Source organism: Triturus cristatus, chromosome 3_2 (assembly GCF_964204655.1).
Source record: "Triturus cristatus chromosome 3_2, aTriCri1.1, whole genome shotgun sequence".
NCBI classification, from domain to species: Eukaryota; Metazoa; Chordata; class Amphibia; order Caudata; family Salamandridae; genus Triturus; species Triturus cristatus.
In genome coordinates, this window is record NC_140584.1 from 510671240 (window position 1) to 510697152 (window position 25913).

General features: G+C 49.0%; 1 protein-coding gene and 1 long non-coding RNA gene across 2 annotated transcripts in view; one reads left to right on the top strand and one right to left on the bottom strand.

The window, feature by feature from the left end:
• DKK3 (dickkopf Wnt signaling pathway inhibitor 3) overlaps window positions 1-25913 on the bottom strand; it is a 281398-nt gene that overhangs the window by 241978 nt on the left and 13507 nt on the right. Inside the window, exon 2 of the mRNA XM_085648192.1 lies at window positions 21384-21689. Within this exon, the coding sequence (XP_085504318.1) occupies window positions 21384-21599 (216 nt within the window). The 5' untranslated portion in view covers window positions 21600-21689. The remainder of the gene's footprint in view (window positions 1-21383; window positions 21690-25913) is intronic.
• Window positions 869-19555, top strand: LOC146857629 (uncharacterized). The gene is made up of 3 exons (XR_014979933.1): window positions 869-1155; window positions 18337-18399; window positions 18546-19555. It is a non-coding gene; the product is annotated as an uncharacterized LOC146857629 (long non-coding RNA).

Sequence of the window (25913 nt, forward strand, 5' to 3'; positions counted from 1 at the left end):
GTTTACATCCTAGTGCTGGCTTCCCACTGCACAATGCGTCAGGGCTGCTTAAACTAAAACAGCGGGAGCAGAATGCTTTGGGCAAGCGGTTACCGAGCTTCATGGCACTGGACGTCAGCAGACAGGAAGTAGCTGTAGACGTCTGAGCTCACTATCATGGAAATGTGTCTGGAGAACAAGTAGGCTGGTAGTAGTGTATGTTACAGACATATTACAATCCTTTTGTGGCCGGGGTGTGGCAGAGAGTGTGAACTAAGAACAGTCTTGCAAGAAATTCCATCCTGTGCACTGAAGTCACCTAAAGGTTACAGACTGCATAAAGTACAACTCATAAATAAATATGTGCAGGCAGTGGGTGATATATGGGTCTCTGAGCTGAACTTGTTTGACTTTACTTGGCACTCAACACCACTGATCAGAGGAAATCTCTGTGGTGACTTGTGAACATTAGTAAAAGATTTGAGACCTTGTAAATGAGTTCTTTTCCTAGTGACTAACAATTTGCAACTCCAAGAAAATCAGAAAAACCCCACAAGTAAAAGCAAAGAATTTGATTCTGGTAGTGTGTCCTTGTTAAGGTATCTCTGATGTTCAGTTCTTGAAGGCGCACCCAGCACATAGCAGAGGGGCGCCCTTAGTCGCGGTACGGGCAGGAGCTGCCAAGGGTGGAGAGTCCTTCTTTGGTGTCGCCACAATGGAGGGGTCACGCCCAAGACGTCATCGGGGTCCGCCCAAGGGGGCAGAGGGATCGGCCTCTTTTTCCCTTCGCTGAGCACCGGGATCCATCACACCGGATTCGCACAACAAAAGGTGAGCCCGGTAGATGGTGGGGGCACAGTGGGGGGGGGGGACCAATAGCGTAGCCACGGAGGCAATGTGTAAGATAGCTTTAGTATATTATTTTGTTTTTCGGTAAAAAAAAAAAACCACAGGTTGCAGAGAAATATGCAACTGTCTCACGACCGAGGATAATTCCTATGTTATCTTTGTTTCATGTCGGGACCACCTCGGGAGATGGAGAAAGCACGATTCCAGGAAGTGGACCTGCGGATCCGGAGGATGTCAGCCAGCAAGAAGCACGAGGCATGCGAGCTGAAGAGCATCATGGCGGCCGGGAGACATGGTTTTAGACGCCGAGGTCTCTGGTATGAGCAGGTTTGTTGTGTGCCAAAATAGGGAGCACGCGTCCAGGGCTTAGGCAGGGACATAATGGAAATAATGATTTATTGAGCAGCGTTCACTCGTGAGTTTAGATATGTTAAGGGAAATTACTGGTAGAAGTTTACATACATGGAACGACTGCGGGTGTTGCGTGGGAGTAATGATACGCGTAGACTAAATAAACCTACCCCTCGGCGGCACTAAGGTTTCTCTTCACCAGCAAAATCCAAGATAGCAGAGCAATTGCTCAATTCTATAAGATTACAGTGCTTTGGGGCAGTGCGGGGGGGACGAGACCGGTGATGTTAATGTATAGTTTACTAACCAGGTTATACTTTTATGCGTTAAAAGCGCCTTCGCGCCGCATAGAAGCAGTATTAAAAGTTGTGTATGGCTAGTAGGCTCCGCCGCGGTAGGCGGGGGACGCGCCCGCGTTCAAACTGGCGGAGCTGTGAATAAAATGCAAAGGGGGGGGAGCGGTTTGCGGCCGCTGCCATAGAAGTGGGGGCCCCTGCCATACATGCCAACATTTCAGAAGAGCAAAGAGGGAGATTCTTTAAAAAAGAATCGGGAGAATGGGGCCTTGAATCGGGTTACTGTCATGTATGGGCCTTGGAAGCGTGCTGCTGCAGGATCGGACATTTGAAACGCAAATGCACGTTTTTGTCTTACCTTTCAGAAACATGGAGCGCAATGGCAGGCAGAGAGAGGGTGATGCAAGAGTTCTGAACTCACTGGCCTGGCAGGTTGCTGGCAGGGCAGGAATCGGGAGGCGGGAGGCTAGCCTTGAAATCGGTAGTCTCCCGCCTGAATCGGGAGGGTTGGCATGTCTGGCCCCTGCCCATAGCAAGCTCAGACGCAGGAAAGGGTGCGGCAGGAGACGCGTGACCATGTTATATGGTCTTGCTGATGCTTACCCCTCTGGGCATCGGAAACAGCTTGCCGCTGGCACTTCTTTGTGGGCAATGGCTGAGGCGAGGTAAAGCGCCTCATGACTACGGTCCTCCCGCTTTTACACTGGTGGGGCCAAGCAGCCCGCGAAGTCCTGCTCGCCTAAACAAGGAGACGTTAGCTCACGATTGTGGAGGGGACGGCGAAGTAGTTGAAATGTGGCTCGCTGTGTGAGGCGCGGCTGTATGCAGGGGACATGCCTCAGTCTCAGGGGTGGCTATGGTCAGCAGTGCCCACATTGCACAACGTCAAGGCGGGCCCGCGTTGCAACTGGCTTCCGCATTGTTGTCCAGACCTGGGACGGCAGATAGGGATGGTCCCATTCCCAGACCCTAAGCGCGAGACCTACCAGTGGGTTTCACTCCAAACAACGTTTCAAGGCACCATTAGTACTGTACCTTCTATTAATCGTCTTTATAATCTGCACTTGTTGTATCAGCGGACTGGTTACAATGACTCCCCTATGTCACAATGATTAGCGGAATGGGTATAGCGAATGCCGTGGTATCACATAGGTTCAACATTTTATGCTGCGCATTAGGCCGTCTGCTTTTGGTATTTGCGGAACATCCATGTGTCCTCACGTATCCCTGTCTCTTCATGCCTTGCTAGACCTCGAGCGTCTAAAAAGGCAGAGGTTTTAAGTATATGCATTGTATTAGCATTTTATCGCAGTCCGAGCCTATGAATTACGTTAAACCGCGCGCTGGGCTCAGCTGAGCGGACTATCGTCAGGCAATAGGAAAGCCATGTAACTTTGTGCTGTTATAATTGGCCCGCAGAACCCGTTTTTGCTGACAGGGTAATCAATCTGTGTTTCTTTTGATAACACTAGTCATTCATGCACACCCAGTCGGCATGCTCTGCACTCTGAAGTTCATTAGATTTCTGCGGCGTGTGCTTAAACACACTTGGCCTACGTCTAACGTCATTTTACACGGTTAATGAGTCATGCCTTTCTTATTTACAATTCAAACTGACACCGGGAGTTACTGGTTTCACTCAAGCTGCCATGAATCCTCTGAACTTGCATTGTGTGAGGCACAATATGCCGCTAACACCATATTTCCTAGGCTTTTTTCTGGCCTGCCAGGGAGGAAGGGCTTCTGGGGCTTGCTGTGGTTGCCAGTTACCATTCTAACTCCCGAAGTGTCTTTGAAGGGGCTCCTAAAACAAGCATTGTGGTACAATGATCCCCCTGCTGTCGTTCTTCGTGGCTGTATCATTTTGTCCACGATATAACTCTTGCTTGCAGCTCAAGCAACAAGGACATCGTTACTGTGTGGCGAAGTGGTTTGACAGTTACTGAGCCTCTTTTCTAAATTTGTAAAAGTTTTGGTAACCCAATCAACCGCAAAAGGTGATATCGGAGCAATACACCTATTACAGGAAAGTGATGGCGACGCGATTTTCATTTACTGTGATGTGTGGAGGAAAACCTGGGCTCGTGTTTTGGTTAGGCCCGAACATGTTTATTGAGATGTTACCAGGCTGTGTGATCCGACAAGGGGCCCCCTGTCCATAAGCTGTTGGGGGCCAGGCTTCATGACACAGGGCAGAGTTCAATTAGGTACAATATATGCTGGGATTCAATAGGGATGCAGTGAGCCACCATAAGCTTGTTTCCGAAATAAAGGAATGGCATTTTTAAGCCATCCAATGACGTTTGGCGATATATTGGGACAGAAATTCACAGTAGACCTCCCCTCGAAATTCAGTTGCAAAGTGGGGAAGTGTTAAGATTTAGTCAAGATTAAAGGAGTTTGACTAATTTACCAAACATTTATAGGCAGAGCCCCTTCTTTTCTTTTCGTTTAAGGTCTGCAGTCGTTAGTGAGGACTGACGGCGCGCAATATAATCACATAAAGGGCACTGTAGGGCTTCCATTGACTCGTGAGGATAGCTTCCTCCTCATCTCAGTTCCTATTCCCTAAGCGACATTGACCCCCCTTTTAACCAACGGGCGGTAAAGGAAGGTATAGATGAACGGGCTTTAAGAGCTATTTGATGCTCCTTGACAACAACAAAGGTATTACCAGCAGCTTCACAAGAGGAAAAGATTCCTGGGAGCTGCTGGTATGACGGTAGTGAGGTGGTTATGCCTAGGGGTCGCTGCACGTAAACAGAATATGCAGGGGGTCTTGGTCAGGGTCTCACATTTGGAGCGGCAGAGCAGGACAGGGGATAGTCGCTGTCCTCGGATCTGCTTCCCTGTAGAGTAGGAAATTCACTCTATCTGTAATTAGAGAGACAGGGAAGGTCATTGGGAGACAGTCAACATTCAACCCCTATTTCAGAAAAGAGAGTTGGGTTGTGCCTCATTGGTGACGGGGGTTGCTGGTGGAGCTTACCAACACCATTTATCTTGGCGGCAGTGCGAGATGAATAAGTGGGGGGGGCCGATGGGCACAAACAGGGTTTTATCTGGAGGCAGGGTTATGCACCCATGATCTTAAATATACTTCGGATTCATTATATTGGCGGGCGCTTCTGGGCAAACAGAGTCCCATGACTGGTTTTCTTCACAGCAAAAGCCTGCTCCTGAGTAGAGAGGTGACACAATTGGAGGGCATTGGTTCTCAACACAGAAGTTAAATCTTTGTGGGCCACAGGAGATAATTTACGATGGCCCCAGGGCCAGGCTCTCTCAGGCACTCGCTGGGCCCCAGTCAGGGGGGCAATCTGGCCTTAAGGTGGACATCTAGATCAGCGGCCAACAGGTTGTTTCCAGCATTTTAGTGGGACGGGAGTCTTATTGACATTTAACGATATGGGCGGCTAAGGCATCCTAACTCTTTGCAAGGGAGGGACACAGGTCATTCAGTGGTGTTACTAGATATAGTAGGTGAGGTTTTGATACTAACTACGGTCGACCCTCGCTGGTCAGGGAAGTTGGAGCAGGGGGGTCTAAAACAGAGGATAGCATAGGGTGGCCGGGGCTCTGGTTTTACTTTACTCACCTGGCACTGGTGTGCAATTCACTTTAGGCAGCGTGGGAGCTCAGTTACAGTAAGGGATTGGCATGTTTCATCATGGGGACCCAGCGCTGGTCTTAGTGTCTACATCTTGCGGACATCTAGGGATGAAGCCAGAGGCGCTTGGAGTTGGAATAGGGAGGAGGAGGGTTCATCACTTCCTTATTGCGCACTAAGCAGGCTGGCCCACAATCCTCCTATTAAAGGAAAGGTGGTACTAACTTCCTTCCTGCAGCGCTCCGCTGGGGTCAAAGGTCATTGGTATGCCCGGAGGGGGAACCACTAAGGACCAAGGGGTGGAGCAATTGACTCTGGGGGGAGGAAAAGGGTGCTACTGAGGCACTAAGGAAATGTGGTGAATTAACCCCTGATGAGTAAGTGTTATCACCTGGATCAGTTTTTTCATGGGATTCCTGACGCAAGTGCGATGTCACTCAAGCACCCTTCTCACAACTCACAGGCCCACCTGTGTCTGCAGCTAGGTTTCCGTCAGGCCAAGTATGGACTCCAGGGCCAGGTGAGCTGAGCATAGCAGCCAGTGGCGGGGACTGATCTGTAGGGTACGAAATCTTAGGTAAGCTACGAGGATGGCATGAGGACGCAGAAGAGTATATCTACCCATAGACCCCAGGAGCTCAGCAGGTGTAGATTTGTATTAGCCCCCTAGTTTGGAGGAAGCTGAGCTTGGGGGGAGGAATTCTTTCAATAACGCAATGGAGCGAACTACGCGGCTAGGAGGGTCCATAGCCAGACAATAAGGTCGATAGGGCTTCCAGTTTATAAGGTGCAGGCGTAACCAAGTAGTAAATGGGTACCCATTGGAAAATATGAGGCAGAAACATCTTTAAGCACCCATAGTGTGGGGGTGCAAGGGTGGAGAGAGGCCCCTTAGGGAGGGGGCGCTTTTGGCCATACGAGGACCAGCAGCTCCGTTTTGGGCAACAGTACAATCGTAGTGGTGTCAAAGAGGCCCATCAGCGGTAGCGGGGGGGAGGGCGAGTTCGACAGTGACCGACTCGCCCTGTGGCGGAATTTCTTGCAGCAGAAATGGGGGATACCCCAAATGTGGACTGTTTTACTGGACTTTCCTCTTGGAAGGGGGTCGATTAATGTGGGCACTGGGCAGGCATGAGGGGGGACTGGTAACACAAATCAATATGAGGGGAGGTCCAAGGGAAAGAAACTTTTAATAGACCTGCAGGTTGTGTTTCCCCTAATACTCAACACAATAAACACTAAGGCAACCCGGGTCTCGTGCTGAGTCAAATATAAAAACCAGGAGAAAAGAGAGGAGCCTAGCGCTTGACCAAGATGGCCGCGTGAGCTTTGAGCTCCCGAGACCCTCGCGCCCTCCGTCGACTATCCTGTCTTTAATCCTGTTTATATGCATGGCATCGTGCAGATGACTCGTTATGGAGGCGATTGATGCTGCCCGAGGTCGGATCGCCCACCGGGAACCGGAGTTATGCATGGCGGAAGATTGGGGCCTATCTCCGAGGGATGCCAGGGGCTAGCGTTGGCAGGATGCCCGACCTCTAATTGAACAACAGCGGCCAGGCGAGGTGTGAACTGCCGGACGGAGGTCCCCGTCCTTTTACTTTCACTTTCTCGCCCTTTGTCTGCCCTGGCCCGGGAGTGCTCTCGGCTGCTTTATTATCCTCGGGACGCTCTGCGCCCTACTCTGGAGGCCAATTGCAGAACTGACCTCTCCTGATCCCTCTTATCGAGAGAGGACCGTCTTTTTTGTACCGAACTGCTTGGTGCCAGACATGTCGGGTAAAGCGGAGGTGGATCGGCTGAAACCCAAGGCTACCAGGCGGGGAGCCTATACTCAAGCCAATAACATGGACCGCTATGCCCAGCAGAAGGGGTCGCCGGGTGGATCGAGCCAGTCGCCGGATGTACAGAAGACTGCCTCACCCCTGGCCCCGGAGCTCTCGTTGCAGGATGTCATGGGCGCGCTCGAAGGGATGCAGACTTCGATTGGGAGACAGTTTGATGCCCTGGCGCACAAAGTGGATGCCATCTTGGTGGACGTTAACCTGATCCGCGCGGACTTGGGCAAAACTAATGAGCGAGTTAAAACCCTGGATCTCAAGACCACGGGCCTCGCTGATGATGTCTCGGAACTACAGACTGAGGTTCGCAAGCTGCGGGCCGAGAGTGATCTCTCCGCCCGTAGGCTCGAGGACTTTGAGAGCCGGGCCAGGCGCAACAACGTGCGCGTTATCGGGGTCCCGGAGTCCTCGGACGAGACTTCTGTAGACCTGCTCGTGGAGGACTTGGTGCTTAACCATCTGCAGCCTAAGGGTCTTGGGAAGTTTTTCGCAGTTGAGCGAGCACATAGAGTGCCGGGTGGGAGGCCCAAGGTGGGAGCTCCACCGAGGCCGATTGTCGCCCGGCTCTTCCACTACCGAGATCGGGACGCTATCCTGCAAGCATCGCGAGTGACGGGCCCGGTCCCTTTTCAGAACGCGTCGGTGAGTTTCTATCCTGACTTCACCCAGCTGGTGCAGAGGCAAAGGCAGGGTTTCCTGGGGGTGAAGAGACGACTTCGGGAGATGGATCTGAAGTATGCCATGCTCTTTCCTGCCAGACTACGTGTGGTGTACGAAGACCGAACTTTCTTCTTTGAGTCGCCTGCCATGGCCGATGAATGGCTGGACGCTTTGCCCCGACGACGGACTGGCGAGGACACTGCCGCAGACGGGGACAGTGGCCGGGATGGGCAAGGTTGATGCCTTCGGAGCTGGACGGACTCGATTTGGTTCTAGACAATGACTTGAACTGATTGCAGTAAATGCGGAGGGTTGCGGGAGGACGATGGGAGCTCTTTCCTCCCTTAGGGTACTTTTTGTAGATTTTGGTTTTGGTAGGGCGACAGGCACACTGCAAGTTGGGGGGGCTTTGTAAGCTGCAGCAGGGGTGCAGGGTGGGGGGGACAGTTGGGATTTTGGGTTTGTTTCTGCAAGGCGTAGTGATCATTGTCAGGATTGTTCCATGGTGGCTCTTCGGGTGTGGGGTGGGCCTCTCTGTGTGTGGGGATGGGGGGTAGGGGTTTAAGTGTTCTTAGCTGGAATGTTAATGGTTTGGGGGATCGCATTAAGCGGGGGATAGTCTTGCAGTTCCTGAAACGGTCATTGCCGGATGTTGCTTTATTGCAGGAGACACACCTTATAGGTAACACGTGCCATGCTCTTAATAGGAAAGGTTATAAATTCATAGCTCATTCGGGATTCTCCTCCGGCTCTAGGGGTGTGGGCATCCTAGTCAGAGCCTCGCTACCATTTGAGGTGAACTCCACCATTGTTGATGATAGGGGGAGGTTTGTGGCGGTGGCGGGGAGGTGGGAAGGGAGAACTTTGGTTTTAGTTTCGGTTTATGTCCCTCCAGCCCTGCAGGCCTCCACGTTTACAGATCTGGGCAGGGCCTTGTTGGACCTCCCGGGGGGTATGCTAGTGGTGGGGGGGACTTCAATGCTGTCGGCTCTGGGCTGCTGGATAGGTACCCGCCCAGAGACACTGGGGGGGCTCAGAAGTGGCTTCCAGACTTTCTAGACACACTCGGCCTGGTAGACTGCTGGAGGCTCCGGCACCCCACACAGAGCCAATACACCTTCCACTCCGGGGCGCATGGTAGCCTCTCTAGGATTGATTACCTGCTCACTCTGGCTGCGCACGCCTCCTTGGTGTCTGAGGCCAGGCATATGGCGCGGGGCATATCGGATCATTCGCCAGTGTGGGTCAGGCTGGATGTCGGCCGCGAGGGAGGGGGCAGGGTGGCTCCTATTAACCCCTGGTATTTTCGTGACCCCAAGATGCGCAGTGCGCTGTTGAAGACAGTTGATAACTTTTTTAAGGACAACCTAGGGTCCGTTGACTCGGCCGTGTCGTTGTGGGAAGCATTTAAGACCGTGCTGAGAGGAGAGGCCCTCTCCTTGGTAGTGGCAGCCAAGCGGCGGAGAGATGGCGAGGTTATGCAGGTTGAGGAGGAGATCGCGGCTTTAGAGGGGGCGCTAGAGGGGGAGGTTACAGAGGCCTCACTGCATGAACTGAGCTTGAAGCAAGCCGAATATAAGGACCTGGTGACGAATGCCGCTAAGACCCTCAGTAGGGAACAGCAGGGCCGCTTGTATGATGTTGGTGACAAGGCCGGGAAACTCCTAGCTTGGCTGGACAAAAAAGAACGGGTTAACAGAGTGGTGCCGGAGCTGACGGGAGAGGGGGGAGAGGTGATTGTAGAACCTGAGAGGATAGTACAGCGTTTCTCGGATTATTTCCGTATGGTTTATGCCTCAGTTTCGGATAGGCCGCCCGAGGATTCGCTTGACCTCCTGCGTGATATCGCTTTGCCCTGTCTTTCTGACGTAGATAGAGATGATCTTGATGGAGATATAACGGTCGATGAGGTGGCGGGTGCTATCCGCGCGCTGAACTCGGGCAAGGCCTCGGGCCCTAATGGCTTGCCGATTGACCTGTATAAGCTGTTTCCGGATAGGGTTGCCCCTCACCTGCGCGCCATGTTTGTGGAGGCGCGGGGGAGTGGGACCCTCCCGTTGGATCAGCGACTGGCGACAATTGTTGTGATACACAAGGATGGTAAACCCCGAGATAAGTGTGCCTCATATAGGCCTATATCACTCCTTAATGCTGAGCCGAAGATTCTGGCTAAAATCCTGGCGGGCCGCTTGGTCAGGGTGCTTGGAGACTTGATCCACCCGGATCAATCCGGGTTTATTCCGCACCGTAACACTGCGTTAAACCTTCGGCGCCTTCATGGTGTGATTGCCAGGGCGAGCACGCTGCGAGAACCAGCTATTGTGGCGTCTCTCGATGCCACGATGGCCTTTGATACGGTGGAATGGGCATATTTGTGGGCTGTGCTTGCCAAGTTCGGCTTTGGCCCTGGTTTTGTGAGCTGGGTGAGGTTGCTGTATGAGGGTCCCCTCGCGAGTGTTGTGGTAAATGGGCGGGCGTCGACTCCATTTCAGCTGGGGAGGGGCACTCGGCAGGGTTGCCCCCTGTCGCCTTTGTTGTTCGCCCTCGAGCCGCTGGCGGCGTGGATACGCTGGCACCCGGATATACGTGGGCTTCGATGGTCACCCGAACACGAGGATCGCATCTCGCTATATGCCGATGACATCCTGTTATATCTTGCCTCGCCCAAGAACTCGCTAATAGTGGTCTGTGACGTTCTGACGTCTTTTGGTAGGAACTCGGGTCTCGTCATCAATTGGAGTAAATCGTATCTATATGTTCTGAGTGGCGAGGTTCCACCGGTCCCACGAACTTGTTCGATCCAGATCGCTCAGCAGGGCTTCGTGTACCTGGGGATTTTTATCTCCACGGACTCCACTTTGCGATATGAGAGGAACCTGCTCCCCCCCTTGGCGCGTCTGCGGCGGGATGTTGAGGGCTGGCGGAGGCTGCCGCTCTCCCTCGTCGGGCGAGCTGCCTTGTTCAAAATGATGTCTCTTCCCCGGTTCCTCTACGCATTGCAGAATACTCTAGATTGGGTACCGGCCAGTTATTTTCGGGAGGTCGAAAGCCTCCAACGATCGTTGTTGTGGGATGGGCGGCCGCGAATAGCGATTGCTAAGTTGACGCTCCTATGGTATGACGGGGGTATTGCGCTTCCAGACATCCAACGCTATTATTGGGCCACTCAGTTGAGCGCGATTAATCATGGTTTCTATGGCCCGGCCCTCAGCCCCGGTTACGCCATGGACAGATGGTTGCTGCGTGGCGGCAACTATCATAGAGCGTTGTATTCGCGGTCCCTGGACTCGTCCCTCACGGGGCCCACTGGGGTGGCGGTGCGTGTGAGGAAGCTGGCGACTGACTCGCTGGGCTGGAAGGATAGGCTCACCCTTGCTACCCCGTTGTTTGAATCTGAAAAATTGGGTAGGCTTTGGCATACGAAAGGTTTTGATAAATGGGACCTGATCGGTATCTCCAGGGTTGGAGATGTGCTGATTAAGGGGAGGGTGAAGTCCTTTGAAGAGTTGCAGAAGGAGTATGAGTTGGGGACAACTGAATTCTTTCGCTACGCTCAGGTGCGTCATGCCCTGCGATCAGTCCTCGTAGAGGGTGAGAAGGTGCCTGAGTCCTCTCCTTTGGAGGACCGGATCCTTGATGGCCATATGCCAGAGAGCACGATCTCTCTCATCTACAAGAAATTGATAAATGTTCGGGCGGATATGCTGTTGGGGCTGCGGGACCAGTGGACTAGGGACGGACTCGAGCTGGATGACGAGGATTGGCAGTCGGCTGTGTCCTCTCCTAAGGAGGTCGCGATCCCATCACGTCTGAGGCTGGTGCAGCTCAAAATACTGCATCGAGTTTATGTAACGGGGCCAAGGCTGGTTCATATGGGATTCTCTGAGGAAGGCTTATGTAGGAGGGGCTGTGGTATGGTGGGTACTTTCCTGCATATCATTTGGGAATGTGGTGTCATCATGGAATTTTGGAGGAGAGTCCATGCAGTGATGGGGGAGGTGACGGGCATTGTTATGCAGCCGGAGGTGCGGTGTTGTCTCCTGAATGTTTGGGGGCCCACTGATCACGATGAGGCACAGACCCAGTGGGTGACTCTGGGTAACATGGTAGCTAAGAGAGACATCGCGCGCTTGTGGGGCTCCGTGGGGCCCCCCACATTGACGGCGTGGAAGGAAAATATGGACTGGAGTATGCTCAGGGAAAAGACAGTATATTGCGCTAGAGGGCGCCCTCGGAAGTGGCATGCCATCTGGGGGCGGTGGAACCAATACAGAGGGGGAATATGTCTTGCCCCTGATCTGGATCCCCCGGAGGAACAACTTTCTTCTTAACATTCTTTCCAGCTCTGTATACAGATGTGATTGTTAATTGACTTCTTGGGCCTCTGCTTTTCCCCCTTTTTTCCTCTTATCATAGTACTGTGACTGTTAGACGATTGGGGTCCGGTCTCCCCTGAGGGGCAACCACCATGGGCATTCAGTGTTTCTGCCTTGCTGGGGTTTGTTGTGAGTTTGTGTTTATGTAAAATGAAACCTTTTCGCTGCTCCTTTACTGTAAAGTGGACGCTTCTTTGTTCTGTTCTCCTAAAGCTGCCGAACCTCCAGGTTGTCGGCTGAATAGCTGTGTCCAGGCTTTTGAGGAAATAAAGGTTTTTAAAAAAAAAAAAAAAAAAAAAAACCAGGAGAAAGTATAAATATCTCTCTAATCCGACATCTCTTTAAGAGGAAACCCTTTTAGGACAGGACCCATCAATCACAGAAGGTGGTGAGTTTGTCATCATTTGGGTCTGTACATCTCAGTATGACGGACCAGATCTTAGGATAACGACCTGGTGACGTGCAGAGAGAATGCAACATAAGAGGGTTGCTGTCAGATCTCAAAAAAATGTCCAAAACGACATTGTACCCATAAGTTAGTGAAGGGGATCCTAAGGTCAGCAGCACTAAATAATAAAGGTGAAAATAAAAATGGCTAGAGGAACTCAAATGTTCTTTATTCAGTAGAGTGCCCCTGTCATAATTAAAAAGCAATATGGCAATTTAGCACAAATATTTTGTCATTATGCTAATGTCCATAGCAGTATGGTCGACATGTTTCTGCCCATTGTGATCTATAAGTATCAGGGCTTTCTTCAGGACCTTAAATGCTGCTGTGATTTAGTGAAAAAACGTGACAAAGTAATTTAAGTGAAAAAAATACTTGGATAAGAGAATCCTACCGCACCGGTCAATTCGAAAGATATCGAACCCGGGTACCTAGGAACACAAAAAAAGGACGGTTGGAGATTACAATCAGCCTGGTATTAATCGATTCAGCATACGGTCATCACTATTCAATGACACTAAAAACAGCATACAATGATGCTTTAAAGCATTTAATTAATGAATCAAATTGCACTTACCCATGATTATTGGGTGATGCCCTCACCTCAACCTGGTCCTGACTCAGGGAAAAGGGGCCCGCTCTAGTTAAAAAGGAAGAAAGAATTCAGGCTGCTAGTTATCATGCCTAAATTATATCCTCTCATTAAGCATGGCTAAAATAACGAGACAAAGCCCATGTACTGCACCCAAGGGGGATGGATTGTGGCAACATGGTCGTAATCAGAGCATTAGCTTTTCCTAGGCTCCGAAGTAAATCAAAGAGACGGTTTATTTAGTCTAAAAAACAATCACTGACTGACAGTGATATTCAGAAGGAAGCAGCGTACAGAGTAACAACCCCACTATTGCTGGGAGACTATGTCGTTTACAAATGCCAGTATATTAAGTCAAAAGGAAGCATTCACAACACTAGGAAAGAAAGAGAGCTGGCGCTAGACCTACCTCTCCGTCGGTACCCCGGGGCGGTCTTTGAGTAAAGACCGGAGGTATCGGCGAGAGGGTCTTCGCTCTCTTTATAGTCTGAAAATACCCAAATAGTTGCAGGTGCGATTATTCGAGAGAGTGGCCAAGATAGTGCCTGTGCCGATTTCAAGTGTGATGCGCATGTGTAAGAAAACAGACACTGATTAAGGAAACACCTCGTTCTTGTGCGCATGTGCGGCACACAGCCATTAGCCAGCTATGACAATTAAACCTTCGTGCTTAAACAGAAAGCAAAGGGTAAGCGCAGCCGTGTACGAAGGAAAACACATCGGTGTAAGAAGGAAAACACGACCTGATATGCGCTATCTCCATGTCATAAAATAATCAAAAACCTTGCAGACAAGGGGTGCAGTAAAGTACACAGGATAAGGTTCTATCTGGTTGTCATACCTTCGAGATGGGACATAGAGCTATAGCAACATAGAACTATAACAACAGCCAAGGAATGTCGTCATTAAGCCCCACTATGTTAGAATGTAATCGGTGTACCCATCTTTGTTCTCTGCGTAGCTGAAACCGTTGGACATCTGTTACATGTGGAGGAATCTGGGGTTGTTCTAAGATGACCCAGTGTAAATCATTTTCTTTGTGACCTGTTTCAATAAAGTGATTAGTGAGTTTAGTCGCACTTTTTTTGCACCGTATGGTGCTTTTATGTTCTGAGATCCTCAACTTAATCTTGCGAGATGTCATACCCACATAATCTTTTCCGCACGGGCATTTTATCAGATAAATTACTCTTTCACTGTTACAATTGGTGCTTTTACTCAGGACCCAAGGTTTACTTGTACCAATATCTATCTCTCTAGTATGTGAGGTTTGGGGGCATACTGAAGAAGTACCACAGGGAAAATGGCCAATGACCGGAGGTAAGCCCCATAATGTGGTGTTCACAGGATTTTTCATTACTCTGGGACGTGTATGCACCAACTGGTCTTTTATGTTGGAGCTCCTCTTAAAGGCAAATAGAGGAGGAGGCAAAACACTCCCTTCAATTTTAAGCACTTTCCAATTCTTTAGAACGCTCTTCTTCAATGCATTAGAATAACAACAAAAAGTGTTGACGCATGTGATTCTTTTATCTTCATCTGTGGGATTGTAAATCTTCTTCTCTAGGAGAGCCTCCCTATGATTATTCGCAGCCCTTTTCATAGATGTCTTAATGGTTCTCTTGGGATACTGTCTATCAAGAAGCTGTGTAGAGAGGTGGGAAGCATGTTCTCGGTATTTAGAAATGTCGGAACAGTTCCGGCGTATCCGGAGAAATTGGCCGAATGGCAGGTTCTCCCTGAGAGCTCTAGGATGGAAGCTCTGAAAGTGTAATAGGGAATTGCGTGCCATCGGTTTTCTGTACAATTCTGTATTGAGTACTCCATCGTTAGAGCCAATTAGTAGGTCCAAAAAGGGTATACTTTCCTGAGAGAATTCACAGGTGAATTTCAAAAATTCGTTTCTGTTATTTAACCAGGAATGGAAGTTCTTGATTGTGTCAGCGGAACCTCTCCATATGACTAAGATGTCATCTATATATCGTTTCCAGGTCAGAATGTGACCTAGAAACGGATTGACTGTTGACAGGATCTCAGTCTGCTCAATTTGATGGACATACAGATTCGCTAGAGAGGGAGCAAAAATACTCCCCATAGATGTTCCGGAGATCTGTAGAAATAGTTCATCCTCAAATTTGAAAAAGTTCTCCTTCATAGCCAAAGTAGCACAAGACATGATGAAATCAACTGGTGTGGGACTATCCAGGTCCACTCCTTCCAAGAGCGCTCTAACAACAGACAGTGTCTCATTTTGTGGAATACAGGTATATAATGACTCCACGTCAAAGCTTACCAGGAAATCTTGTGTAATGTCAAATGGCATCCCATCTAGGATGCGTAACAGATCTTTGGTATCCTCAATGTAGGTGGGCATTGTTCTCACTAGTGGCTTCAGGAAAAAATCTACAAAGGTTGATAGTGGCTCCAGGAGCGACCCTATCCCTGAGATTATGGGTCTCCCTGGAGGGGGAAGCACACCCTTATGTATTTTAGGTAATACATAAAAATATGGAGTTACTGGATATGCAGTTTTCAGAAATTGCGCCTTATGATTGGTAATCCAGCCTTGTTCCAGTGCACCATCTACCAGATCTTTAATGGTTGCCATAAGTCTCTTGGTGGGGTCCAGTTTAAGAAGATGGTAGAACTTTTCATTATTAAGTTGTCTCTTGCATTCACATCTGTATGCTTCTGAGTCCATGATGACCGTGGCTCCCCCTTTATCCGCAGGTTTGACAGTGATGGATTTGTCATCAGCTAATGTCCGAAGAGCAAAGCGTTCATTTTTTGACAGGTTGGTAAAAAAGTGGCTCTCTGTCTGAAAAAGGGTTTCGGCATCTCTTAGAACAGCCCTCTCGAAAGGGAGTACTTCCGGTGGAACCACATGAGTGGGTGGAATAAATGTGGATTTAGGACGTAAACCGGTATTTTTTGTATCCTCCTCATCACTTTCATGGGGTTTATCTTTAAAGAAAGCACGTAGTCTAACTTTCCTGAAGAAACCGGCTAGTTCTTGTCTAGTCTGGAAAGGGTCTCCTTTGTATGTGGGGACATATCCAAGTCCTTTCTCTAGGACAATGACCTCATCTTTGGTAAGTATCCGTTCGTTTAGGTTAACAATCAAACTGTCGCGTTGCTTGGGCCTGGTAATGACAGGTCTTTCTGATTGCTCCGTGTGCGAGACGATGGGGGGCTCCAATGGACAGTGGATTGAGCTGTTCTTCTCTTCCCTCTGGAGCGGCGTTGGCCTTGTCCTAAAAAAGGCTGCTGTTGAAAAGTATCTTGATGCATCGAACCTTGGTACATCGGATGTGGGTAAAAGGGCTGTGGATAATTATAAGGTCCAGGCGGCCACCACTGTGGTGGCGGGGGACCTCCGAAAAAATTACCTCTCCTGAGCCCCCTCTTCCTCCAATTCTGACCTCTCGATGAATGGTTAGCACCTGGGTCTGAATCAGAAGAATCGTTCTCACTACCAGATGTGGAGTAATTTGAACCAGGTCGTCTACCCTGTTGGTTGTACACCGGTGGTACATAAGAATCACTAGTATAGGGATATACTCTTGTCATTGAGAATTTAGCCAGATCTTTTTTGAATTGAACTATCTTGCTCGCTAAAATAGTATCTCTAAATTCTTTGCTTGTCTTTTCGGTCTCTTTAGATTGTTTATTGAAGGTGGCTGTGACCAATACAGATTTAATCTGATACCGAGAACATGCTTCCCACCTCTCTACACAGCTTCTTGATAGACAGTATCCCAAGAGAACCATTAAGACATCTATGAAAAGGGCTGCGAATAATCATAGGGATGCTCTCCTAGAGAAGAAGATTTACAATCCCACAGATGAAGATAAAAGAATCACATGCGTCAACACTTTTTGTTGTTATTCTAATGCATTGAAGAAGAGCATTCTAAAGAATTGGAAAGTGCTTAAAATTGAAGGGAGTGTTTTGCCTCCTCCTCTATTTGCCTTTAAGAGGAGCTCCAACATAAAAGACCAGTTAGTGCATACACGTCCCAGAGTAATGAAACATCCTGTGAACACCACATTATGGGGCTTACCTCCGGTCATTGGCCATTTTCCCTGTGGTACTTGTTCAGTATGCCCCCAAACCTCACATACTACAGAGATAGATATTGGTACGAGTAAACCTTGGGTCCTGAGTAAACACACCAATTGTAACAGTGAAAGAGTAATTTATCTGATAAAATGCCCGTGCGGAAAAGATTATGTGGGTATGACATCTCGCAAGATTAAATTGAGGATCTCAGAACATAAAAGCACCATACGGTGCAAAAAAAGTGCGACTAAACTCACTAATCACTTTATTGAAACAGGTCACAAAGAAAATGATTTACACTGGGTCATCTTAGAACAACCCCAGATTCCTCCACATGTAACAGATGTCCAACGGTTTCTGCTACGCAGAGAACAAAGATGGGTACACCGATTACATTCTGACATAGTGGGGCTTAATGACGACATTCCTTGGCTGTTGTTATAGTTCTATGTTGCTATAGCTCTATGTCCCATCTCGAAGGTATGACAACCAGATAGAACATTATCCTGTGTACCTTACTGCACCCCTTGTCTGCAAGGTTTTTGATTATTTTATGACATGGAGATAGCGCATATCAGGTCGTGTTTTCCTTCTGACACGGATGTGTTTTCCTTTGTACACGGATGCGCTTACCCTTTGCTTTCTGTTTAAGCACGAAGGTTTAATTGTCATAGCTGGCTAATGGCTGTGTGCCGCACATGCGCACAAGAACGAGGTGTTTCCTTAATCAGTGTCTGTTTTCTTACACATGCGCATCGCACTTGAAATCGGCACAGGCACTATCTTGCCACTATCTCGAATAATCGCACCTGCAACTATTTGGGTATTTGCAGACTATAAAGAGAGCGAAGACCCTCTCGCCGATACCTCCGGTCTTTACTCAAAGACCGCCCGGGGTACCGACGGAGAGGTAGGTCTAGCGCCAGCTCTCTTTCTTTCCTAGTGTTGTGAATGCTTCCTTTTGACTTAATATACTGGCATTTGTAAACGACATAGTCTCCCAGCAATAGTGGGGTTGTTACTCTGTACGCTGCTCCCTTCTGAATATCACTGTCAGTCAGTGATTGTTTTTTAGACTAAATAAACCGTCTCTTTGATTTACTACGGAGCCTAGGAAAAGCTAATGCTCTGATTACGACCATGTTGCCACAATCCATCCCCCTTGGGTGCAGTACATGGGCTTTGTCTCGTTATTTTAGCCATGCTTAATGAGAGGATATAATTTAGGCATGATAACTAGCAGCCTGAATTCTTTCTTCCTTTTTAACTAGAGCGGGCCCCTTTTCCCTGAGTCAGGACCAGGTTGAGGTGAGGGCATCACCCAATAATCATGGGTAAGTGCAATTTGATTCATTAATTAAATGCTTTAAAGCATCATTGTATGCTGTTTTTAGTGTCATTGAATAGTGATGACCGTATGCTGAATCGATTAATACCAGGCTGATTGTAATCTCCAACCGTCCTTTTTTTGTGTTCCTAGGTACCCGGGTTCGATATCTTTCGAATTGACCGGTGCGGTAGGATTCTCTTATCCAAGTATTTTTTTCACTTAAATTACTTTGTCACGTTTTTTCACTAAATCACAGCAGCATTTAAGGTCCTGAAGAAAGCCCTGATACTTATAGATCACAATGGGCAGAAACATGTCGACCATACTGCTATGGACATTAGCATAATGACAAAATATTTGTGCTAAATTGCCATATTGCTTTTTAATTATGACAGGGGCACTCTACTGAATAAAGAACATTTGAGTTCCTCTAGCCATTTTTATTTTCACCTTTATTATTTAGTGCTGCTGACCTTAGGATCCCCTTCACTAACTTATGGGTACAATGTCGTTTTGGACATTTTTTTGAGATCTGACAGCAACCCTCTTATGTTGCATTCTCTCTGCACGTCACCAGGTCGTTATCCTAAGATCTGGTCCGTCATACTGAGATGTACAGACCCAAATGATGACAAACTCACCACCTTCTGTGATTGATGGGTCCTGTCCTAAAAGGGTTTTCTCTTAAAAAGATGTCGGATTAGAGAGATATTTATACTTTCTCCTGGTTTTTATATTTGACTCAGCATGAGACCCGGGTTGCCTTAGTGTTTATTATGAGGGGGGACTGACCTGCTGGTGGTCCTGGACCTTTCTGCCCTACCCCGGGATGCCAGAAATTGAACATTTTGGGGGATTCTGCCTAGTGGTATGGTAGGTATCCCCTGGCAGGGATGGACCGCGATGGTGCCCTGGAAGTTACTAATAAAGGGATGCCCTTGGTTGAAGGTGAGGGCGATGAATAGGTTAAAGGGGCCTGCTGGCACTTGAAATTAACCTTTCTGAAATGTTCCTTTGTAAAGGAAGGTCGAGATACTGATGTGTTGCTTGCACAATCTATGAGCTGTTCATCTGCCCTATGTCCTGCTTCTCAAAACAATTATGTATGATCTGGCTGATCTTATGAACGGTGTTCTCATAACAATGTTTGCTTAACTATGACAAAGGTTGTCACTTATCATTTCACAATGAGTGGTGTCTATGTGATTAAAAGGCTACGCCCTTGGTTAAACCACAGTAATGACTATTGTCCATCTCCTTGGGTGTGATGCAGTGGGGCGCAGCGAGTGGCACGTGTGAGCGCACTACTCAGCTGTCTCATCTCAGCTTCAAAGCCCACCTGCTAATTTCTCCTCTCCTTCCATCTACAGGGCCTGCTCACTGAAAACTTGATGTAAAAATGCAATGGCATTGTTGTAATAGCGCTGCAAAATTAATTAAAATATCTATGTTGCTTTGGGATATAATTTACATTAGATTTAATGACAGAAAGGTAAAGCCAATGTATGTTTTGTGTTTGAATGTGTGTGCATGCTTATGTGTGCATGCTTACGTGTTTATTCTTACATGTATCTCAAAATAAAATAGATGTGGAATTTTCAAACTCCACTTTGGGAGGGGAGGCTCTTTTATTGAATTCTCCCTTATTTCTAGTTGTTATACCCTTCGGCCTTAAGACCGATTGACATCTTTCTGGGTCCCTCCTTTCTCCTTTTAATGTATTTTTTTCTTTCTTACTAAGTTTCCCATTATTTTTGGCTGGTTCAGGGCCTCGTAAACGCAGAAATTCACAGTACCCCTGCAGCCAACTGGTGGTCCAGCTGCCTGCATGAATGGGTTGGCAGTAGGTTTACTTGTGACTCAGGTACATGACTAGGACAGGTCCTTTCTTTTGCACGGTAACTCTGCCCTGGGGGGGGCCCTCTTGTTAGGGGTGACCCTAACTTGGCCAAGTTTGGATCTGGAAGGAGCTGCCTCAGAGTCATGCCTTCCCCCTGCCACACAATCCTAAGAAAGCTGCTTCCAGGTAAGGGAAGGCGCGGTACCTACATACCATAAAAGGCCAGTGAATAACAACACTATTTGATTTGTTTCGATTACTCTTACTGCAGTGCCTTTTGCTGCTTATAACCTCCCACAGTTCTGATGGACTTCCTGTGCTGGGCTCAGATTGGTCTTCACTTTGTGTCTATCTGCAAGACATTATGCTATAGAATATACTTTATATCTGGCATCGCCACTGACTAGCACTGCTCTCTCTTTTTGCTACTGGACTCTTCTCTTTCATTAGAACCCGAAAACGACGTGTAAGTAGAATTATCATCAATATAAGACCTGTGTCCTCTCTAGAAAACACACGTAAGATACCATAAGAGGTGTAGGGAGCCACAAAGAGCACCCTGCAGACACAAACTGGAGCCAACCACAGAAGGAATGTGCACATGGCAGGTCATATCAAAATCATAAAAAGATATACAGATATTGGGAGAGAAAGAAGAAAGAGACAGAGCGCCATCCCTAGGGGCTGAGGTAGGCCTGCTCCCTCAAGGCCCCCCTCACTGTGCATATGTACACTGGACACCGGCAACCCCTCGCGGAGTCACTATGCTCTCTCCCTCGCCTAGGCCTGTAGCCCCAGCTACTCAGTAAGCATCAACATAAACTCTCCCCTCCCCCTTTTCCCACTCTGGTCACTCACCCCAGTTCTGTACCCCAAGTTAGCAGCTGGTTATCACCCTATTATTTTTTTCTGGGATACACACATAGGTGGGCGCACTTTCCTCAGGAGTGATTTGTTTCCTAAAAGTGCTTCATTGACATTCTACCGAGCCTGTTTTTGTGTTTATTGTATGTTATGCTGCCTCAGTAACATTAGGGTACCCATTATGTTTTGACTGTACTTCTGTATGGTATACATTTGTGATGCTTTTTGAACATCAAAAACCCAATAAAATGATTTAACGTAAAAAAACATGTCTGTGGCCTTACCTCCTGCACTGCGTTCCTGAGTTTGAGCTGTGTGTCCTCCATCAGTTCTTCCACCTCTCTGAACATCTCGTTTAAAGTGGACTCTTCTCGAGTGAACCCGAAAACTGGATCCAGTGAATCTGCGACCACCTCATCCTTGCTGTTTTTGAGAATGCGCGGGGCCGGAGAAGGATCCACGCATCCGAGGGCCAGGACAAGCAGCATGAGGCCCAGCATCTTCTGAGGGACTGTGACACAAAGTTACGAAGAAGTGGAGACAGGAGATAGAGGAGGTATTTTCACCACTGAGGAGTATAGACACCAAAGCTGCAGGGAAAAAAACACAGGAAAAACGTCACTTGTATTTTACTTTTGCTTTTTCCTGGATGTAGATAGATACATTATCCAAAACCACTAAAGCAGCCCACTACCACTAAGGCAACACACAAACATCACTTACCTAGGCATCACCATTGCCAAACAAGCCTTTACAATGCAATAGGTCTTGCATTCCGAGAGTTTGAGCTACTTGCATTGTAAATGACAATGCCGTTTATTTATGTGTTGTTTTTTAAAACAGATAAATAAAAGGCATTGTCATTGCCAATGCCAATAGCTTTAACTGTGGCAAAAGTGAGACCTATTGCATTCCAAATGTGTCCAGCGCCCGTGCTATTAATATTTTTTTTTAAACATTAGGAGAGAGCCTGTCTTGCCAGCCACAGCAGGCAGGACAAAGCTATTTGAGAAAATAGTGCCTGGAGACTGTAATTAAAGACTACCGAGTAACAACATATGTAACAGGGAAGTTACTGTGAAAGGTTGGCCTGGTATATGATGTCCGCTAATTAAAGTGGGCACTGTGCACCAGTCCAAACGACCCTTATGATGGATGAGGTCAAAGATAACCTTTAGAAATATATCCTAGTGGTAGCTGTGGAGAGCAGCCTTCAAGCTTAATCCTGAAGGAATGTAAAGCAGCTTGGTTTACCAGAATATCACCTCCTGAATTAATCAAATGAAAGGAGAACCACACAGTAGTTATATAAAAATATGTATTTAATAATATAACACTCTCTACTATCCTCTACACGAGGATAGAACACAAAGCACACAATACAAGATCAATAGAACAGTTGTAAGTAGCACAATACAGAGTGGGCTCCAGGGGGAGACCAAACCATATACTAAAATAGTGGTATAACAACCACAACTCGGGTCAAGACAAGGTCTGGAGCATGTAGAATCACTGGGACCCCAAGGAACCACCCAAGGTGAGTAGCTAGGGACACCACCGAGGACAGGTGCAGTGTGCTAACACGACCTCGGCCTCCGTTCAATTCTATGGGGAGGTCGCGGTTGCAATTTTACAGTTTAAGGGCCCTTCTAGGAGGACTTGGAGCAAACCCTTTCGAATTTAAGAGGTTCGAGAGCAACCCCACCCGTGGATACCGTAGTAACCGAGTTACCTATCCCAGAGGGGCGGGGTGCATAGGTATGGAGTGCTGTCGAAAACCGCTGTCGAGGGCTGTGAAGAAGTACTGCTGCTGTGAAGGTAAAAAGGGTCTGGTGGAATACAAGCCTGGATTCTAGAAGGGAGGAACCTGAAATCAGAGAGGACAGAGTCTGGGTCACGTCAGAGTGACCAGGGGCTCGGTAGACGGATGCCCACCGATGTCGGGAGCTTCAGGTGCGAAGAAGGGATGATTGACTCTGCACCCACGAGGACGAGGAGACGTCGACAATGACCAGTAGCCAGATGCGAGCTGTCCCACGGAGGATGTCGTGTGCTGAGGGGCCGGTGTCCGGCTGGAGCACCAACAAGCCTTGGTAAAAGCAACCCATGCAGGAGGTCAAGCAGGTTACGGTGTGGATCAGCAAGGTCCAGGGGACTCACCAAGCAATGAGGAGTCAGGGCACATCTGGAGCAACCAGGAACCCCCCAACAGAAATCAAGATGAGCCTCAGGAGGACCCACAGGCCGAATGACTAGGAGTCACGAGGGGACCTCGAGCAAGATTGCACAGTACCAGCCCACGGAGCACTCGGTGCGAGGAGGCCAGAGTTCTTTGGTGCAAATACTGCTCAGGGTCAGGACTACATGGAGTCCAATGCACAAGCTCAGGAATTGCCAACAAGCATATGCAACTGCAAATGGATGCGGTGCACAGGGGTTTGGGTTATGCAGTCACCATGAAGGATACTGGCCTCAAACTTGCTGAGAGGGCAGATCAACCTCGGGGACCTTCGTAACCCATCTCCTCTGTTGCTGAAATCTTCAGAGTCCGCAGGAGCTCAGAGGCAGCAGACCGGTCAGTTGCGTTGAGGTGCCTGCAAATGCAGGGGAGTGACTCCTTCAACCCAAGGGAGATTCTTCAGTTGTACTTATTGCACCACAGGTCCTCCACAGAGCCTGTATGGAGCAAGGGCACAGACAAAGCTTTGGACGGAGAGGGAGACAAAGTCAGGCCAAGTCGAAGTCCAGCGAAGTCCAGAGTGTTCAGACAGTCGAAGGTCAGTGGTTTCTTCTTGTAGAATCTTGTCCACGTAAAATCTAAAGTCTTACAGCTAGGTAAGCACTTTTGTACCCACGGGAGAGGGTTGGACAGATTCAGGGGACCCTCCTAGGGGAGAGGCAGGACAGAGGGGAGGTTACTCCCATGTCCTTTGTCCAGTTTCGCACCAAAGCAGGAGCCAATGGGTCCCAGAACAGGTTTGAGCTGGACTATGCGCAGGGACACCAAATGTGCCCCAGGTGCAGACTTTTAGGCACTCTCAGAGTGCACCCCCACCCAGCCCCAATACACTAAATCCTGTCTGGGAGATGGTCACACCTCCCTGTGACAGGATGCCTATTGTGCTGACTTCTTCTGCTCGAGCTTGACTCAGCAGCAGGAGGGCAGAAATGTGTCTCTGGTCGGCAGCATCCATTTTGTGCTGTCCAGGTCGAGAAGGCTGGCACCGGATAGACCACTGACCCCACGAAGCTCGCTTCATAGGGGTGGAAACATACCTCCCACACCGGTTACCGGTGTGGAGGTATGATTCCAAGGTTTTTTATATCAAACACGATATGTTTCTATGCAGCCGTTTTCGACATAGCATTTACCGTGAGGTTGTAATGCACCTCTACCTATATGTCCGGCTGAGTCACAGACAACCCGGGAGAATGGTCTCCGAAGGCTGCAGAGAGGCTCTGCTCATGCAGGGGCACCCTGTCACCCAAAACCCAGCACTCTGTCTTCAGGATTGAGAAGGCCTGCTATAGGGGTGACTTATAAGTTTTAGGTGTAGTGACCAATAGATATAGTGAACCTATATCTAAAGTAAGTGATGTAAGCACCTGCTTACACGTTTGCAGTAGCAGACCTGTAGTTCCATTTTGCATAGCCTCTCATGGGTGGCCTAATACATGTTTCAGCACATGGGAGGCCTCTGGGGTACCCATGCCCTGGGTACATGGGTACCATATACTAGGGACTTATAAGGGTACCCCAATATCCAATCTGGAGTGTACCAAAGTACTTACATGACACTTTAAAGGAGAAAGCAGATAGACTGGGGTCCTGATTAGCAGGATCCCAGTTAGACTAGTGAAAAACAGTGCAACATCAAGCTAAAACTGGGGGTAACCATAAGAAGCAGACATTGCCAACAAGCCTACCTGGTGGAAGGACGCTCCGCTGCGCACTCTGCATTGCCCAGGGGTCGGAGGTCGCTGAGAACGCGCTGAGACCGCGCTGGACGCCGTGAAAGGGACTACAGCCCCCAGAGTCCCTAGCGGTATCTTCCGCTTCCGCTGCCCTGCGCGCCCTGAGGCGCTTATAACTGTGAGGCTCCCTCGGTGGAGCGGGGGACATTGCCAACAAGCCTACCTGGTGGAAGGACGCTCCGCTGCGCACTCTGCATTGCCCAGGGGTCGGAGGTAGCTGAGAACGCGCTGAGACCGCGCTGGACGCCGTGAAAGGGACTACAGCCCCCAGAGTCCCTAGCGGTATCTTCCGCTTCCGCTGCCCTGCGCGCCCTGAGGCGCTTATAACTGTGAGGCTCCCTCGGTGGAGCGGGGGACATTGCCAACAAGCCTACCTGGTGGAAGGATGCTCCGCTGCGCACTCTGCATTGCCCAGGGGTCGGAGGTCGCTGAGAACGCGCTGAGACTGCGCTGGACGCCGTGAAAGGGACTACAGCCCCCAGAGTCCCTAGCGGTATCTTCCGCTTCCGCTGCCCTGCGCGTCCTGAGGCGCTTATAACTGTGAGGCTCCCTCGGTGGAGCGGGGGACATTGCCAACAAGCCTACCTGGTGGAAGGACGCTCCGCTGCGCACTCTGCATTGCCCAGGGGTCGGAGGTCGCTGAGAACGCGCTGAGACCGCGCTGGACGCCGTGAAAGGGACTACAGCCCCCAGAGTCCCTAGCGGTATCTTCCGCTTCCGCTGCCCTGCGCGCCCTGAGGCGCTTATAACTGTGAGGCTCCCTCGGTGGAGCGGGGGACATTGCCAACAAGCCTACCTGGTGGAAGGACGCTCCGCTGCGCACTCTGCATTGCCCAGGG